This window comes from Mixophyes fleayi, chromosome 1 (genome assembly GCF_038048845.1).
Source record: "Mixophyes fleayi isolate aMixFle1 chromosome 1, aMixFle1.hap1, whole genome shotgun sequence".
Taxonomy (NCBI): domain Eukaryota; kingdom Metazoa; phylum Chordata; class Amphibia; order Anura; family Limnodynastidae; genus Mixophyes; species Mixophyes fleayi.
This window is the reverse complement of record NC_134402.1, coordinates 438287608-438307720: the sequence shown is the minus strand read 5'-3', so window position 1 is coordinate 438307720 and position 20113 is coordinate 438287608. Positions and strand designations below refer to the sequence as shown.

Sequence of the window (20113 nt, the reverse complement as noted above, 5' to 3'; positions counted from 1 at the left end):
AAACATGACCTGTTGGTTGCCCTTGAGGACTGGGTTTGGGCAACTCTGACTTAGGGGTATATTTACTAAACTGCGGGTTTGAAAAAGTGGAGATGTTGCCTATAGCAACCAATCAGATTCTGGCTGTCATTTTGTAGAATTTACTAAATAAATGATAACTAGAATCTGATTGGTTGCTATAGGCAACATCTTCACTTTTTCAAACCCGCAGTTTAGTAAATATACCCTTTAGGGTCTCATGCAGTCATAAAATGCGTTAGCATAAAACCTTTTACAGGAGCAAGTTGAGCCTGGCGCATCTCAGCTGATTCTCATCACTGTCAGTTCTTATCTTACACAAGTGGTTCAGCATCCGCAAGTTTCCAGTCTCCTGATCATGGGCGGACCTAGACTTATTTTCACGCCCCTTTCCATTCTGATTGGCTGGCTCTGGTTGGCCCTGCCACCGCCCGTGGTTGGCCATGCCCCCTCCCTGTTTTGATCAGCGTCTGGGACACAATTCAAAGGTAGGCTTGTGCTGCATGGGGGGCGATTGCCCTGATCGCCCCCCCCCCCCTGGATCCAGCACTGCTCCCGACCTGTGCGTCATTTGCGCGAACACACCCATAATATATTTTGGCTACTCTTAGACGACCCTTCCTTCCCTGTTCCGCCTTTTCAATCCTAAGGGGACGCAAAATGCCTCTCTGTCTACATATAGCCACAACCGTAACCAGCGCAGGGGCAAACAAAGGATTTGAAGAGTGGGGGTTTCCACACCATGGCGCCAGTGGGCGTGACCAGCATGCATGGGGGCGTGGCTATAATTTTAGGGAGTGCTTGGCTGCTTTCCATCTCTCCCTATCCCCATAATATACAGGGGCAATGCTGCGTGCATTACTGTTAGGTGCACGCAGCTCTCTCTTTTCAAGTGGAGCCGTGTGAATCGGGGGCAGGGTCCAGCAACCTTAATTATACAGTGCCCCAGGCTTGGAGGGGGTTTCCAGGCGCTAGAAACCCCCTCCCTGGTTTGCCTATGCCTAGCGCCCATCTAGATTTCACTAAAAGGTGCATGTGTGTGCGCAGCAAGATGGTGGCGTTGAACTTGAATTTTAAAGCTGGGTGAGGCGAATGGTGATTTAACCATTTGAGCGATTCTAAAGTACAATTTTAATCTAAATTCGGATGAACCAGGGCAAATACAATTTCTACATATCTTTAATACTAACACATTAACATTGATCGTGTTTCTGCCTCTCCAGTTTCCACTTGGGCAGTTTTTGGGGTGTCCTGTTCGGTTTCTGGAATCCGGCGTAGGTTTCCCTGAAAACTTTTAAACTGATTCACGCCTGAATGTGAATAAACTGCCTAAAAATCCACCCAAGGCGAACAAGCCAAGGGAAAGGGGCAGAAAGAAAACGAAGTCATTAAACAGAACTATCACAGAGGGGCATTAAAGTACACAACATGGTTTTTCAAACTACCCCCAGGATATCCAGCAAGGGAAATGACACAGTTACTACTGTACAAAGACTAGTCATGTGTCACAGACGATGCAGAGTAAGTGGGTATTTCAACACTGGAATGACGAGGGAACACACTCTTGCTTCATTCTGGGCTACAAAGGGATTTCCATAAACTTTCACAGCTTCTATGTAACAAACAGGTTACATAAGTTTCACTTTCAGTTGCCTCTGACAATAAGTACCTCTGAGTCGCCAGAAGATGGCGCTACGGCAGACATGCCCGTGCAGTCTGTATAACCAGGGTGAGCAGGAAGAAACTACAAGGAAATAAAGACTTCTGGTTGTTTGCTGCAGAGATGTCGGACTCTCAGCAGTTTTATTCACTAAATATTAATTTACTGGAAGAGCCAATCCTTCAGAAAGTGTGTGAGCAGCTAGACCAGACCAGTGACAAAGGATGGAGGAGACTAGCTGGAGTCATTCCGAAAAAGAGTCGCTACAATTTAAGGTAAAACTTTACAGGTCAGCAGAAGTTGGCACCAGAAATCGGGATCTATCCCTCTACTAATGTCTGGACTATGGATGCTAACATTGGCCAGGATTGCCATACACTTATATTGTGCAGAGATTGTACTTGTGTTTCTATGGCATCAATGACTTGAGTTGTGATAACTGGTTCCACTTGTTGCTCAGTGTTAAACGTAAACTATTATTGTCTTTGCAAGAGTTTAAAGCAGCAAAACTCTTATTATGCCACTTTTGGACACCTGGCTTGTGTCACAGTAAATCTACGTGACATTGCTGTTGGACATGAGCTTGCATGTTTAATTCGTAGAATATTTTTAGGATGTGCATTTATTTTAGATTTTGCAGACTTGGGGGTATATTTACTAAACGGCGGGTTTGAAAAAGTGGAGATGTTGCCGATAGCAACCAATCATATTCTAGCTGTCATTTTGTAGAATGTACTAACTATATGATAACTGGAATCTGATTGGTTGCTATAGGCAACAACTCCACTTTTTCAAACCCGCAGCTTAGTAAATCTAGCCCTTGATGTTGGTATTAAGACACATAAATAATAGAGACGATGGTAATACAATAAGATGGATATTAATGGGCGCTTTGATATGAGAATTGATCAGGGTAGTGAGGGATTGTAAAGATGAGTGATGGTGTTTATCATGTTAAGAATGTTAAAGTAATGCTATAATCAAAATTCTGCATTGTTAATTATTTTGGGTGGCTAAAGCAAATTAATTAATTTTTGCCATTTTATTATTGGAGTTTATGATACTTCACCCCTCAGTTTTAATGAGCTGACACTTGTCACTATGCTGGAAGCCATACGTACCTAATATAACGGATAGTGTTGTCTATAGCCTGACTACATGAGTAAATGAACAAGGACTATCAAGCAGTGAGACCTACCTGTACTTGCAAAAATGCCGCAGACCTCGATTACAATTCAGTAAAACAGGGAGGAAATTGTTAACTTAAAAGGTTGACTTTCATACTATTTACAAGAGGACCTATGTATTTAAAAATATGATGTGGTTGTTTACTAAAATAACACAAATGTAATGAAACCAAGCTGTAGATTGATTTTTTTGAATTACAGGAGGACGAAGGTGTCTGGTTTTAGTGCTGTGTTTGTTAAAAATATTCAAAAAAAGCCTTATGCTGGTGCTATGTAAAGAAATACTAATAAATAATTAACACAAATTGCAAATATGCACCAAAATCATAGCAACCAATCAGACGTTTGGTTTCATTATCTAATCTGCACTAGACAGATAAAAGATAATTGCTGATTGGATCCTGTGGCTTATTTTTAGCAAATAACTTTCAATGTCTCTAATGATGGAGATTCATTGAAAGTGTCCGTTAAAGAGATAAGTGTGCAGATGTGTAATTGTCTATGATTATGTGAGTATAACATAGCTGAAATGATCGGGGCATAGTTTACAACATTTATTAATTTGTACTGTCAATTTGGTAGCCAGTGCGTCAGTATGGCACGATGTAGGTAAATACAAGGCCTCAATCACCAGCATGGTATCCTTTTTTAATTTTGTTATAATGTTATTTATTTGCATTTTTAATAATGCAAATGCAATAAATAGTAAATTAGAAAGCTCAGAAAAAATGCATGGAGAATTGCATCTAATATGCAAAATAACAGGAGTTGTACTTTGTAAATGGTCAATATTAAAAATTCCAGGGATATATAATTAAAACCTGGGACTGGTAATTAGTGGCTTTTTGTCATCATGACAGTGATAAAGCTTGAGTTATAGTGAATTAATAGGCTTGCAAAAAAGCTATAAGAAGATTGTTGGTATTTAACAAGTTACCTTGTCTCTCTTTTTCAGTGTGCTATTAATGTTCTATGATTCTGCACTACCATGGTAACCACTGTCACATGGCACATGATGAGTGAGCAGAGAGGCTTTGGCACCCCTCTGAGCTCTGTCTGCACTGTAACATCCGCCTTCTCCTCACTCTACTATCACATGTGTCTGTTTAATAAACGGACTGTGTTTGGCAGACATTTTTGTTTTGCCAACCAAAGAGCTTTTGAAAAGGAGATAATTATTTGTAGGAGGATAGCTACTACAAATCATTATCATAGTAAAATGGAGAGGGCTAATCAGACAGCCCAAATAGTAGACCTGTCATCCATACATAACCTCACTCTGGTTTCTTCAATAAACAAATATGGATTTCTTAGCAGTGTACATAAAAATAGAACCTTTGCACAAATATTGTTGATTTAATATGTACATAATATTCAAAATAAATAGATTTTCAAAACAAAACAGAATATTTATTAATAGCCCGTAATCTCCTTAAATGTAACTATTATATGGTGGGGTTAGATTGACACTTTCTGTGCTCAGTAGCGTTCATAAAGTGTAACTATAGGACAGGGGTCAGGGAACTTTTTTACCTTTTACCCCCAAATATATTTAGATACGCCGACGTTACCCCCTTGATTTGAAAGGAAGGAAATTGTATATTATTATTGGAATTCAAAATTTTATTGAATCTATTCAAAATTTCTTTAAAAGCTTCAACTTCAAAACTTCAGGTTTTGGAGAAATGATGTTGCTTCATTTTTGATACGAGAGCATCAATATTGGGGCATTTTGATGTCAGAGCAATTTGGATACAGTCTTCAGCGTCCAATCGATTTCTCTGCTTTGTTTTTATGTTCGTTAGAGTGGAAAATCCTTGTTCGCAAAGGTAGGTTGTTGCAAAAGGCAGCAACGTTTTGACTGCCTCCTCAGGTGCAATTTTGATGCCTTTGCAGCTGTTGACATCCAAAAATATGACAGATCTGCTTTGTTTTCAAATGCAACACCTGCTTCATTATTGCATCGAAGCTCAAGAAGTGCCTCTGCCAACCCTTGAGGCTCTTCTGGTACAACAGAAATTTCACATGTAAAGTGGTCTACAATCCAACTGACAGCATGTGAATCGGCAGCATTACCCCCAGGAATTTCATTTTTACCCCATTTGGGGTAATTTACCCCTGTTCCCTGACAATTGCTATAGGACTATGAAGGAACCCGGTTTAAAATATAGGTAGTTTACAATGTATCCTACCATTTTAAAGGAAGGAGATACAGGGATTATGGGGAATAAAGGCAAACAATGGAAATTATACTGAATGGTGAGCACTGCAAGCAGGCTAAATAGCACCATCATAGTAATTCATGTAAAAAATACATTCAACGGTAATTTTTTTATTTGACAAATACAAAGAAAAGATTAAAAAAAATATGGCTAACATGCCTTTAATTAGGAAACATGATGGAAATTGATGGCTGAATTAGAAAGTATTAGTACAGAGGCTAGTCACATCTGCCATAGAAAGATCAGATGATTCATGTGTGTGGGCTCACAGATCAGATAACACATTTGTTATCAGACTCACAGTGACCAGTTTACAGTGAATTCCTGATCCTGATCGTATTCTAGCATCTAGTTAACGAAGAGCGTTCACTGCAAGTCTGCTTTAATGGTTATTGTACAAGGTGCCAGACAAACTCTTAAAGGGAACTCCGCACGACCCCTCCACCCAATCAGATGCTTCACAAATTATTACTAACTGTTCTGCTGCTGTTTATTAATTAGATGTGAGCTGGAGAAGTCAACCAACATGTGAAAAAGTGCATTAAAAAGTTAGCGGTCTGAACCCCCCCTTGATTAATCACAACAATAATATTTGGCAGAAGTTTGTTGCAAAAATCTAGTAGCCCTCTGCATTAAACAGTTATTCCTAAAGCATGCCCATACTGATGGGTTTTGTTTACTAGCATTTCATACATGTCTTAAAATGGGATTTAGAAACACATAGTTTGCCTCCTCTGGAATCAGGACAATGGGGTGCTGTGGGTGTTTTTGCCTAGCGCTTCAAAAGCAACTCCCCTCCCCTAAATACACCCTTGAATTGCCCTTGGTGTGCGCGGCACTTGCTCACCCTGGTGATGTCCGTGGTGAGCGGGGGACATACCACCACCCAACCTCCCTGGGTTTTGGTGCAGGAACTCAGCATTTTAGCAGAAGTCTGCCTGCAACTCTGCCCAATTTTTATATAAAAAATGTCATGTGACCAACTACCCCAGAAAGCCCTGGCAGCGAATGACCTCATCCATCCCTCCCCACTGTCTCCATTTCAGAAAGACAGTAGTTCCAATTACTGAATCTTGAGGGGATGGGCTTTACTGAGAAATGGGTGAGGTACTGTCAGAAATTTGGCATGGTGTGTCAAAAAGTAGGTGTGGTTGGGCCATTGGGGTGGGTGGAGTTAGGGAGTTGGGAGTGTTGTTTGGGTAGATCACAGGTGGGGCTCATCTTGTCCTGATTTTGCCTGGATATACGTTGGGGGGTATTTCTTTGCCTTGTATGTAGTAGAGTGTGGAGGTAATACTTTACTTTTAATAGCCAATGGACTGTCAGGTAACACTGCACAATGAATTTTACCCCCTTGGTGCATACCTGAAAATGTAAAATTTGGGTTCAAGTAGTCATATACTTTAGATGCTGATTTGTGCAGAAGCTCCTCTGCCACTGATCCCATGTGATCATTTAGAACCAATGTACTGGAAGCTATCTCCTGATGATGTCACAAGATTTATCTCAGGATCACACTGAGCGCGCTCCTTCCAGTACATGGGCTGTTCCCCGTGTCATTAATACTCATGAATATTCATAGCTGCCCAGATGCAGACTTGTAAACCTTTGTATATAGAAGGAACTATACTCCTGTAACAGACCGTATACGTAACATAACTTTATGTGTGTGTTGTCTGGTCAGATATCTGTTTAATGTCCCAGTTGTCTGTAGGTGACAGGTCTGCTTTAATTTAATCTGTATCTAACTTTTTAAAACCAATATAAAATTCAATAAAAAAATAGATTTGTTTTTTTAGAGAAGCTTAATTTTAAATGGGCAATGTTTGATTATATCGATAATAACAGATAATTATGTTGCAATTATACAAAAGATTCTAAGAATGTATGAGCTTCCATACAGATGTGCATTTGAAAATATGATATTCCAGCAGCCGTTTAACAGGATTTTTACATCAATACATCTGTCCGTCCCGCACATACTAACAATCACAAGAGTGGACAGGTCCCTGCCTCCCACTGTATCAGTACATCAGTCTCCTGCGTCTGGGACCAGTCAATGATCTGATACACACAGGGGAATACAGTAGGTGTTCAGTCCCTAATCAGACACACCTTAATAAGAGCAAGTAGGAAACTCTTGGTGCACACTTCATAGGCATGCTTATTGGCACGCTTTATAAAATCTGCAAATTTTGTGGTCTTTGTGTGTCAAAGAATCGTGACTTCTTCTTTATATAAATAGACTAAAGCACTGAATTCACTGAACGACTAATCGTATACTGTATTTCCAGGCCAGGGTTACAATGCCAGCTGTCAGTAAATTTATTGACAGTTAGTAAAAAAAATAAATTCAGTTTTTGCCTATTAGTAAAAAACAAAAGACAAAAACCCCAAACGAGTTGGATGTAGTAACATTTTGCATGGAGGTGTGTTTGAACCCACAGTTTTCCTGAACCAACAGTGATCTGTAAAGTATGATCTGTTATTGATACATTGTATGTATGAGATATGAGTGAATGTGTATTTCCATGGAATTTATACTGTATATTACATTTCTAAGACCATTACTCCTTTAGATTGTTGTCTTTTTGTATTTATTTACATATAACCTAACATAACATATCAGTTACATAAGCATCCTGAATGGTCTATTTGACAAATATAACCCTTTATATCTATTGGTTAGATACACTCTCTAGTCCAGTATATCGAATGGTTTTCCAACCATTTTAGGCAGTGGTGGGGGCTGTGCATAGACAGAGGGCTACATATACAGGGCCTCATGAGCGGGGACAATAGGATGCACAAGGAACTCATTAAATGCACCCTGCTAGAGAGAATTTACCTAAGCAATGGTTAGATATCGGATAGGGGTTATATTTGTATAATAGGCCCTTTAGGTATACTTCTACAATTAACACAGATGTGTGCTTGACCTTAAACATCTGGGGCCTGATTCATTAAGGATCTTAAATTAAGAAGTTTCTTATTTAAGTCTCCTGGACAAAACCATGTTACAATGCAAGGGGTGAAAAATAGTTTTCTGTTTTGCACATAAATTAATACTGACTGTTTTTTCATGTAACACACAAATACTTGATAGCTTATTTGTACACTGAAATTTAAAGGTGATATTTGTGTGCTACATGAAAAAACAGTCAGTATTTAACTTATGTGCAAAACAGAAAACTAATTTTCACCCCTTGCATTGTAACATGGTTTTGTCCAGGAGACTTAAATAAGAAACTTCTTAATTTAAGATCCTTAATGAATCAGGCCCCTGTTAATTATACTCAATGTTGGCATCAAGGGGAAAACGGACAAGTTATTGAGGCTGACAGAGAGAAGCTAAAGGATTAACGCTTGCAGCTGCAATTATTATTACTATTATCTTTAATTTATAAGGCACCACAAAGGGTCTGCAGCGCCGTACATGACATATACAGAAAACAGTGACCCAATGTAATGTAGAGATATTTAAGCAAAAAGAAAACCGCACAGAATACAACAACATTCTATCCTAGTATCAGACATGATTATCCCTGTGTTTCATATATATATAGGTGGAATTTGAAATAGAGCATCCAATTTAGGTTCTATTTAACACATGGGAATGACTTAATTTCCATTACATTGTTGTCAGCATTTGATTATGTCCCAAAACACTTTTGTTGGGTAGTTGCATCAATGTTTACAATAAAACTGGCAATTTAAACACGTTAAAAGTGTAGGGAATTGGAAGAGGCGACGAGAATTGTATTCAGTATACATAACAAGAGAAGTGTCAATGTGCAAACAGAGAGAATTAATATAGATAGTGTGAAATACATCCACCCTAACAGACACAAGACAGTTGGGAACAGAGAGAGAAAAAATATTATTATTATTATATTTTATTTATAAGGCACCACAAAGGGTCCGCAGCGCCGTATATGACATATACAGAAAGCAATGATCCATAACATGATACATGAAGAACAAAGTACAAAGACCAGACATACCGAATGAATAAAAATACAGGTAACATGGCAAGGGTGTGATTTGTGTCATCGATCAGTGATTTCGGGGCCATAATGACTCAATTCACAGCAAAACGCGTCGTCGGGGCCCACGTTCCACCCACTTCAGTGCAGAAGGGGAGAGGTAGTCATAGGTTATCCTAGACTCCCAGACATTCTGAGAGAGTATTATCATTTCCCTGCGTTGTCCCCTCAGAGCAGTCTTGTGTCCCTTGAGCTCTGCCTGCTCATATAAAAACGTAGCAGAAAAGATACAGCTTGAAGATTGTTGACCCGGGAGTCGGGGACGGTCGGTAGCTGTGCATTAGCTGCCATTAAATTGGGTGTCCTGTAGGCAGGCAGTGCCGGTATCTCCAGCGCACAGATACACATTGAAAGAACCAGAGCCGTGACCTACAGCTCTCACTTCATATTGATCTTACATACAAACTTTTCTTTCTAGTCCCATGGAGCTTCACCAGTGCTCTCTGAAGGTGATGGAGCCGGAAGGCAGCCCAGCCCGCAAGCTGCTGAGAATAATGGGTGATCAAGGATGCACCACACGGGAACTGGCTGATCTCCTACAAATCATTGGGCAGTCTAATGCTATCCAGATCCTGAGACCTCCAGGTAAGAGTTCGGCACTGGACGCAGATAAGGCAGACCAGGAATACAGTTCCTGTAGGAAATTATTTGCAGAAGGTTGTTACGCTACATAATTCAGTTTTTTTTTTAGGTACATTTGATTAGCACCAAAGCACATGGTTCATTCATTCTGCAAAATTGGGGACACAGGGCAGGAGGAGAAGGGGGTGGAGATAAAACTACCTTAGCCAATGACACAGAGTATTTAAAGTAAGTTTCATGTGGGAGGGGCTAAGCCAACACGTAGCCAATCCTAGCATTTCATAATTATCACCAGCACAAAGTAGCAATGTGCGGCTACTGTCATACTGTTGCTGGAAGATTTTAGGGATGAATGTATCGGAACAGGGTCATTGGTGTATTGCCCATATCATACCTCACAAATGTCCCAATTTTAGCAGAACAGTCATGATTTAAGGGCTCTGTGAAATGTTTGTCCCAAGTGTGGGAATTTAGGGGTAAGGGTGATTTCTAATGGATTGCTGTATGCCTGCATTGTAATGATCAGCCAATCAGGATGTATTTCAACCAATTGTGATGTAGCGCGTGTTCTTTATATATGTCAAGTTTTAGGAGTAGAACACAAGTGAATATGTGAAATAATAATGATAAAGGACACGCACAATGCAGTCATTGTCCATGATTACTACTATGTGTCTTACAATCAGACATGGATTTAATTTCTTTTGCCCCCATAACTTTTGCTCCCCCCTCCTTCCCTATATTATAGCGGATTATGTGGCTTAAATAATTATCATCATCACCATTTATTTATATAGCGCCACTGATTCTGCAGCGCTGTACAGAGAACTCACATCAGTCCCTGCCCCGTTGGAGCTTACAGTCTAAATTCCCTAACACACACACACACAGACAGAGAGAAAGACTAGAGTCAATTTTGATAGCAGCCAATTAACCTACCAGTATGTTTTTGGAGTGTGGGAGGAAATCGGAGCACCCGGAGGAAACCCACGCAAACACGGGGAGAACATACAAACTCCACACAGATAAGGCCATGGTCGGGAATTGAACTCATGACCCCAATGCTGTAAGGTAGAAGTGCTAACCACTAACCACTAAGCCACCGTGCTGTCCCAATAATCATTTTAGTTACACTGGTAGGTACACTGTACAGCATATAGGAAGCCAAGTCCCTGTATTTTTACCTGCTTACAGTACAATATGATAACTGGTTTGCAGTCCTGAAACATTCTCCTGATGACATCAATTCATTTGTAGAATCCACTTTAACAAATTTCCTCATTGTACAGTAATGCACTTACAGAAGTACTAAACCATGTATGATATATTAAGTATTAATAATTCTTTATGCCTTTGTTTTGTTTACTTTACCGTCTGCATTTTACCTGAACCCAAATGTTTATTTATTTATTTATTACTGCAGGTCTAAAAGTACAGTTGTAATCTTACATCTACTGTCTGTGGGGTAAATGTATCAGGCTGCGAGTTTCTGGCGGGTTTGAAAAGTGGAGATGTTGCTATAGCAACCAATCAGATTCTACCTGTCATTTTGTATTAAATAAATGATAGCTAGAATCTGGTTGCTATAGGCAACAACTCCACTATTTAAACCTGCCGGAAACTCGCAGCTTGATACATTTACCCCATATGTGTTTGAATATAAAGGTATTGTTATTGTACTACTGCTCAATGTAACACAACATATAGAAAGCAACAGGCAGTATAGAATCAAATATATAAACAAATATATTTAAAAAACAAAACACTTTTAAGAGGTATTTGACTATTTGAATAAAATGCAAATTGCGAAAGAGATATTATTAAATAGCAAATACGGCAGAGTTCTCGATTAAAGAATTTCTTTAAAACACAGTAATTGGTGATATATTAACATCAAAATCCCATTGCAAGATATAACTTCAAAAATAGTTTGTTAGGTGTTGAATAAACATACAGCACAACATATAATCTGTCATGTAAAATATGACCTCTTGATAAGTGTTTTAATTTTCTGCAGTTTTTATCAGTTTATAGCAATATATATATATACAAGTTAACCCGTGCATGATACTCATGCATTCTAGTCAAATCAAGCTACTTAAGGTGTTAAAAAGGTTCTTGTCATGCATTTGGGCCATAGCCCAGGCCTCAACCACCAACCACTCCCAACTGTCACTTCTCCTTCAAAAAATAAATATATATTTTTTTTAAATCTTTATAAACACTTTAACCAATTAACAAATTAAAGTAACAAATTAAAAACATCTTAGTACACCAAATTTCAGCCCTTTCTGAATTTTTTTTTCCACACACACTAAGAATTTAGTAGGTCAGTATATAACTCTGTCCAGCAGGTGGCGCTGCAGCTTGGTTTTATTTTTTCCACACACACATACACACAGGCAGACAGACTAACACACGCCACTAGACATTTATATATTAGATATATATATATATATATATATATATATATGTATATATATATATATATATATATATATATATATATTTTACATTACACACTCCCAGTTCCCGGGAGCTAACAATCAAGGCTCACTCCCAACAATAAAGCACAGCTGCATAATATAAATATCAGAATCTTGTTTAAAATACAAGTGTTACAACAATTTATTATTAAGGTGCCAGATTCTTATAATCGTGAATTTATTTCACAAAAAGAATAAAAAAGACCATTAAAAAGAAATAAAAAAAAAAGGAGAAACTTACACAAAGACATTCTGTCATAAAAAAATAATATTTGCCATAATTAATAACTGATTATTGATAATAAAAGTGAAGTAACAAAATCCCTCAGTGATCTACATTAAGAGAGCTAACTTATCCTGATAGTCTTAGGTCAATAGTCATCACTCCTAAACAATTCTCTAAGAAAATGTAAAATAATGTAAAACATATATGTATTAATAATATATCTTTTGCATTTTATTCAAAAAGTAAAATACCCTGTAAAAGGTATATATACTTATATATATATATATATATATATATATATATATATGTATGTGTGTGCATATATAATATATATATATATATATATATATATATGTGCACATATAATATATATATGTATATATATATATATATATATATATTTATTTGATTCAATACTGCCTGCCTTTTTATATTTTGAGTTAAATTTGTGAATTTTTGAAATTATAGTGACTGGAATCCTCTTTTAGATGGGCTGACTGACATCTTTTAACACACTAATATTTTTTGCCTATATATGTATTGATAACAGTGGAGCACCTAGGTATAAATTTTCTTTATACACTGCTCGCCTGGATAAATAAAGAATTTATTGCTATTATTATCTTCATTTATTTATATAGTGCTAGAATACTGCAGTGCTTTACTTTTGTGAACAAATACAGTTGTAGAACAAGACTGGGTATTAACAGACAAAGGGTTAATAGGGTTAAGAGGGCCCAAGCTTATAAACTGTAATTTACTTGATTGATATTTAATAACATTTAGTATAATATCAAATAATCATAAATAACAGCTGGTGATTTTGCATGGCTATGGAGAGTTACCAGACTAGATTATTCTGCAAAATTAGCGAAAAGTTTCTGATACAAAATCAATTTTGTCGTTAAAAAAATTAATTATTTTTTTGTAATACAAATTTGATGTTGTGGAAGAAAATGAATACAGCAACAACAAAAAAATCAGTTTTATAACACACAAAATTGATATTCTGGTATAAAACACTTTTAACACAAAATAGATCTTGCATCACAAAAATAATTTTGCTGCATGCGGACCCAATTTCAACATTCAAAATGTGAATTTTGTACTTCTGGACCAATTAGGTGCAGGTTTATGTTTAGTCATGTAGACAAAATTACTGATTGATAAATGGTACACCATAGGGTTTGGGATATTAACTTTTATGCTGTTTTGTGAATGTTCTACTGTAATGTCATGTGAATGTTATAAGGGTTTGATTGAAGAATGTTTTAACTTTTAAATATGGGAACATTCTAATTCTCTGATTGGGTACATGTTGGTCGAGCACTTTGAACATTCTAATGCTCTGATGATTCCTATCAATGCCAGATTGCCAAATGGTCAACAGCAAGTGCCTGCTTCCACAGCTGTCTTAATGCAGGGGCCCCACCAGTATCGGGGCCCCATAGGCTTGCCAACTCTTCAGTATATTATTCAGTGAGATTTATTCAGAACCTTCAAACCCTTTTTATTAATCGTTTAGGTGGACTAATCACCTCAGTATCAGCTGTTATCTATACATGCGATCTTGCTGTTGCTAATACATATTTTGACCTTGATGTACATAATGTACATGTATTAATTGTACATAAACAAGACAAAATCAACACACATCATTTTTTAAAACAATTTTTTAAATTTTGCAAATGTTTGTGTTGAACACTTGATTAATAATAAATAATTCATAGTAATTTCGTACTGTGCCCTCTCCGTCTGTATGATTTACCAACTGAGTACCATTTTTATGTTGAATGTCTTGTTTTTCGACTTCAAGGTTCATGTTATATTGTCCAAACATTTGAGTGGAATAATCTCTGCTGTACAGCATGTTTTTTTAATCTTTAAAGACTGATTTTGTTGGAAGTACCAATAAATATAAGCTTAATTTTATTGATAATTTACATTTTTATGCCTGAGAGTGGTTGTGTAGGGTAGGACTCCTGTACGCTGCTTAGTCTGTGGGCATTTAATGCTATTAAGACTACCCTACCTGCTTCAGTGACAGACTGCTGAAGGAATTCAGATAAACTGGGTGGGGAAAAGTGGGTTATGATAAAAACAACAGATTTTTATATTTTTAGTGTAAAAGTCACGAGCTAAAAAACTGACACTGTTCTCCTCTCTTATTGCAAATTGTTTTTCCCTGCTTTAATCATTTATATAGATTTTCCTTATGTCAGTTAATGTTTGACTTTGCAAATACCTGGACACTTCAAAACCACTTCAAGACATATCTTAAACCAGCAATCCCATGACAAATTAGGTATTTTTTTTTTAACATAGATACCTGTGGCAGGCTATAAGAAGAATGTTGGCATTTACCACTGTCCTTGGTTTGTGTCTTCAGGCTGCTACTAATGATTTATAATTTTACACAGTTCCATGGAATGCCATGGCAACCACAGTTATATGGCACACAATGCAGTGAGCAGAGAGGCGTTGGAACACCTTTCTTTTGTGAAATCCACCCCCTCTGCCTGCATGTGACATGCTGTGAGTCTGTTCCTGTGTAATTGGCGGTCATATTTTGTAACCTCCAGAGAGATTTTGAAAGGAAGATAATGATTTGTGGAAGGACAGCTAAGAATGATGTATGCTTGAAAGGTACTTAACTCGCTATTTAAAGAAAAAAAAATTAAATAAACCTTTTATGTGGGATTGCTGCTTTAAATAACACACCACATTTTTAGCAGAATGTTTTAAATTATCATTATAGCGATAACCCCTGACTGATATTTACAGTGTTGAACGCATCCAAATGTGTCATACTAAGACCACTTCCTAGTGTCTGTTATTGTCTGCTCTACATGACTAATTCACACCCCTGTGACAGGAGATTTCCTGTAATGTATGGAACAGCGCAAACATGAGACAAGTGCTTTAGTGGTAACCTCTACAACTTTTTATGGCCTCACTCTGAACAAAAGTTACTATATAGCAGCGTATTTTACAGAATAATTTTAAAAATGTTGACGTTAAAATATAATCATTTCCTAAATCTAAATAAACAAAATAATGTTAGACTTTAAAAAGCCCAACCCTGGATCATCGTGATGTACGGTGATCCCACCCTTTAAGACAGGGACAAAAGCATTCATGGTGTCAACGGTGGGATCACATTCAGTCGTATTACATACAGTAAAAGCATAGCATATAATAAAATGACAGGCACCCAATATATACATATAAATATGCTCTTTACAGAGCAGCTAATCTTCCACACTACAGTTCCTGGTATTATTCACAATTGTAGCTTTGCTTACAATAGATTGATGTACAAGTTTTTATTACTTATGCCTCAAAAAGTTGTTAGAAAAAAATGTTTTAAGGGTATAAAAAGCATTTTCTTATGTATATTTATATAATTAGTTGCTACGTTTAACATTCTATATAACTGGTTAAAAGAATAGCAGATTATTCCAACTTTTGTAAAGAAATTTGCTGCCTGCGAAGCAAGAAACTGCATAGAAACATAAAATATATATGTATATTTCCCTCTCTTCTCTTTATGCCCTAGTATAGTATATACATTTTGAACGCTCTTCTGTGAATCCCAGAAAAAGTTTTCTGGCTGTGAATCTTTTCAAAATGCGGTCCTGGCGGCAGAAGGGCGGCCCGCACGGACATAATTCATTGCACGTATCCATCCATTAGCAGCACTAAGCAGCACTTATCTCTTCACTGTGGCGATATCACCAAGTTGCTTGCAGTCTGTTTACTTAAGCTAGTGTTTGAATGCTGGCACATAAATGGAGAAGTGACAGCAAATGCAGTTTGAGAGACAGTAATAACTTACGCTACAGGAGGCCAGGCAGTGCTGAATCTTCTAAACTAAGGCTTCTAAACTTTTTATTTCAGTCCAGTTCCTCACATGTTAGGTCGTCATTTTTGTCCAATGATAGATCCTTTGTCAAGACAATTCTTTGTCTTGATACAGGTTTGTCGTCTTATTGTTCCACACAACACTTGTCTTGACAAAGGTCCTATTATTGGACCGAAACGTCGACCTAACGTGAGAAATCAGACTGCTATAAAAAGAATATATCAGCAGGGGCAAACGCAGGATTTGTAGAGGGGGGTTTCCACACCACGCCGCCAGTGGGCGTGACCAGCATGCACGGGGGCGTAGCTATAATTTTAGACGGTGCTTGGCTGCTCTCCAACTCTTTCTATCCTCATAATATACATGGGCAATGCTGCCTGCACTACTGTTAGGTGCACACAGCTCTCCCTTTTCAAGCAGAGCTGTGTGAAGCGGGAGCAGGGTCCAGCCACCTCAATTATACAGTGGTCCAGGCTTGGAGGGGGGTTTCCAGGCACTAGGAAACCCCCCTCCGGTTTGCCTATGATCAGAGCGGTGAGTGCCCTCTTTATCTTGAATATATGCTAGCTGGTGTGAGAATGGAGCTATTCTGGAGCACCTCAGAGGATGACTTCATGAAGAGGCGAGTGCATGTTTTCGATTACACAGGAAAGGTTTGCCAGCCTCCAAGGATGGGGCGGATATCAGTCTGCAGACCTACTGAGAAGGCAAGGTTACCAGCACATAGGGCAGTGCTGCCCAAGTTTTTACATAAAGAGGACCTCACATGTGTTTAAATTATGGGCTTTTGGACCGAACACTGTAAAAAAATAAGATGTAATAAATTGTTTATATAGGTCATTAGAGATGGTGGTGGCCACGAAAACTTGGTAGAAGATCACATCTGACTCACAGGCCGCCCGATAGTCAGCCCTGACACAGAATAATTGCATGATGTCTAACTCAAAACACTTGTCTTTTAAACCAGACACCCATTTCGATGTTGCCCATCTTCTCTAAACTACGGTAATTAAATGACTGACACACTTTCTCCTTGAAAATTATCCACATGACCTACTCTACTAACTTATAAATTTGTTTACTAAACTGAACAATGACTTCCCAATTGACATTCAAAAATATATTTAGAAATGGGAGCTGCCTGGTGCCAATCTCCGTTACTCACAACTTGTAAGGACCTGTAAAAATTCTCTAAATTCTTCTTTTCCCGAAGATTAACTATATTTCTCTTTCTGTGTTTGTTTTATATGTATTTCATTATTGCTTCACATCTTGCAATAAAAGTATTAGATATTCGTTTTTGAAATTTGCCCCGGAAGCAGCTTATATAAGTAGCAGCTGAATATGCCTGCTGTTAGTACTGCTTCCATCCATTCCTTCTATGTTTAAATACATCCTCCTCCATAATCACTTCTATATTTAAAGCACTCTAATATTATTTTTATACTTTTTCAGAATCTTTTATTATTAGAACTGTATAGGTGGTATGTGATTTATTAGCCTGTGAGTGTTTCAAACCTCTATTATTCATTATTAGATCCTGTTGCTAATTTGAAAGGCGTAATATTCTATTACTATTTCATATATATATATATATATATATATATATATATATATATATATATGTATATTCGTGTTGTGATTATGGATGTGTTCTGCTTATGAAGTTTGTATATTTTATTTATAATTTTTGTATGTCTTTTAATATTAGGATTGTGAAACGTAAATGAATCAGTTCCGTCATTTTTACCACCTGTTTTCATGATATTTATTATTATTATCGTTTATTTGTAAGGCGCCACAAGGTTTCTACAGCGCCGTACATGGTACAAACAGTAGACTATACAGGGTAAGACAGTACAGAACAATAAACACAAAGTACCAGTACTTCAGAAACTCCAGGCAGGCAGATACAGTAGAGACGGAGCGGAAGAACCGGTATGGAGACAGGAGGGAAGATGGGCCCTGCTCATACGAGCTTACATCCTAAGGAAGGGTAAACAGAATCAAGTACATAAGGGAGCCAGTGAAGCAACGGGGAGAGAGAAAGGGGGCAGGGGATACTGTCTAACACAGCCTTTAGAAAGATATCCGCATTGCGAAACGCGTTATAGTGTTGTTTCCTGTCTCTAGACCACTGGGTTCATTCCTTGCAGCGAAAGAGAGCATTCAAAACCACATTTATTATGTATTTTGAATGTTTTATTTAATAATAGTGTCGATTCTAACTTTTTATTTTATCAAGACTTATTTTGAAACATCGCATGTTCTATTAGAACTTTCTTTTCTTTGGTCCAGCACCCACCAACCTATATATCTGCATCCATGGCACTTGTGGCGTCTAACGCTATTTATTGTGATATTTTAGTATTTGATAAATCGGGGTAGCATAGTGACCTTGCAAACCTGTGTTATACATTGCACTCTTAGACAGTAGAATTGAATAAATCTTCTCTCTTCTAGGGATAAAAGTGGTCACACAGCCGGAGTCTATGGCCGTTCAGTCTGGACAGATGGCCAAGCTGTGTTGTTTAGCGGCTGGACACCCCGTCGTTAATTACCAGTGGTTCAAGATGGACAAAGAGGTACTTTCTGTTGCTCCATGCAGACTATTTACTTTTTTCATAGCTTTATATAATTAATGGTCTCTTTGAACTGTTAAGTTTTAATATGTTTTGGCCTAGTTTGTCAACATAGATTCAATATAATCTCTTTTGCTTATATTACTTTATGTACTTCACGGTAACCCGCCCAGGCCGTCAGAGACATGAAGAGCCCCCTTATCCCTCCGGAGAGAGGGAGGTCTATCATTATCTCCACATCGTTTAGCATTAACTCCTTGTCCTCTCTCGGTCATCTGTGATCAGTTCCCCTCTGAGTAAGTTTACATTTGGCGCTCCAGAATGCCAGGACGTCATTTAGATGCCGGTGTCGAAGAGGTCGGAAAAGAGGGCTCATTACAGAGTCATGTGTGCCTTCACCGAAGGCTGTGTGACTCTTCCGCTTCAGGGTTTATCGAAAAGAAAAATGTCAGGTGAACGGCCTTAAGCAGGACCTTGGTGGAAAGAGGCCTTGCACACTATAGCATTAGATTTCCATGGAAAAAAAGACTAAATTACCATTGAATTTTCTGGTAGTGCGGTGTTTTATTACGGTAATTGTTAGACACATCCTCTATGCCCATCTCCTCCCTTTATATGTTTTATTCCAAGATCAGTGTAGCCCCCTCTATCTTTACCTTACTTCTGACACATACAGGAGAACCCGGAAGGCCCATAGGCCACTGCCTCTAGAGCCTAACGGTAAGTTCCAAGCTCAGTGTCTGAACAAGACATGAGAGGTTCTTAGAAGAGGACTTGCGATAACCTCCAAAGAGCTGCTGGTGATGTGTGTGAAAAAAATATCTGCATCTGAGAAGCAAGTAGGATCTCTTACAGTTAATGGACTTTAGTCCACAGCATTGGCTGCACCATGGGCAGCTCTAAACGGACATAGTAGTGGTACAAAGGTAACTTTCATAGCAGTGGAGAGAAATACATTGAGTGCAGGGCTGGAGGAAGCCCTGGGGGCACCCTAGGAGAAACACCCGAAACGCGGCTCAATCTCCTTCCTCTCCATGGTGCTCACAGCCCCTACTGCTTCTTCGATTAGCAGAGGAGTGGGAACAACATCTGCTCTATACAGTCTGGGAGAGTGACATCATAGCCCAGCATCGCTCTCTCAACCAATCACTGACATTGAAGAGCAGCTGCCGACAGCTTCAGAGTTAAAAAGCTTCCGCCTGCTTCTCCTCCATGTCATCGGCCGGTGTGCCAGGTGGG

The 20113-nt window shown here is 38.2% G+C and overlaps 1 protein-coding gene across 2 annotated transcripts in view; it reads left to right on the top strand.

Annotated features, from left to right (window-relative positions):
- The first annotated feature begins 1629 nt into the window (after nucleotides 1–1629).
- MALT1 (MALT1 paracaspase) overlaps nucleotides 1630–20113 on the top strand; it is a 70743-nt gene continuing 52259 nt past the window's right edge. For both annotated transcript variants that reach the window (XM_075184848.1, XM_075184839.1), the window contains exons 1-3: nucleotides 1630–1953; nucleotides 9552–9718; nucleotides 18756–18877. In XM_075184848.1, coding sequence (XP_075040949.1) covers nucleotides 1802–1953; nucleotides 9552–9718; nucleotides 18756–18877 — 441 coding nt within the window. In that variant the 5' untranslated portion in view covers nucleotides 1630–1801. The remainder of the gene's footprint in view (nucleotides 1954–9551; nucleotides 9719–18755; nucleotides 18878–20113) is intronic.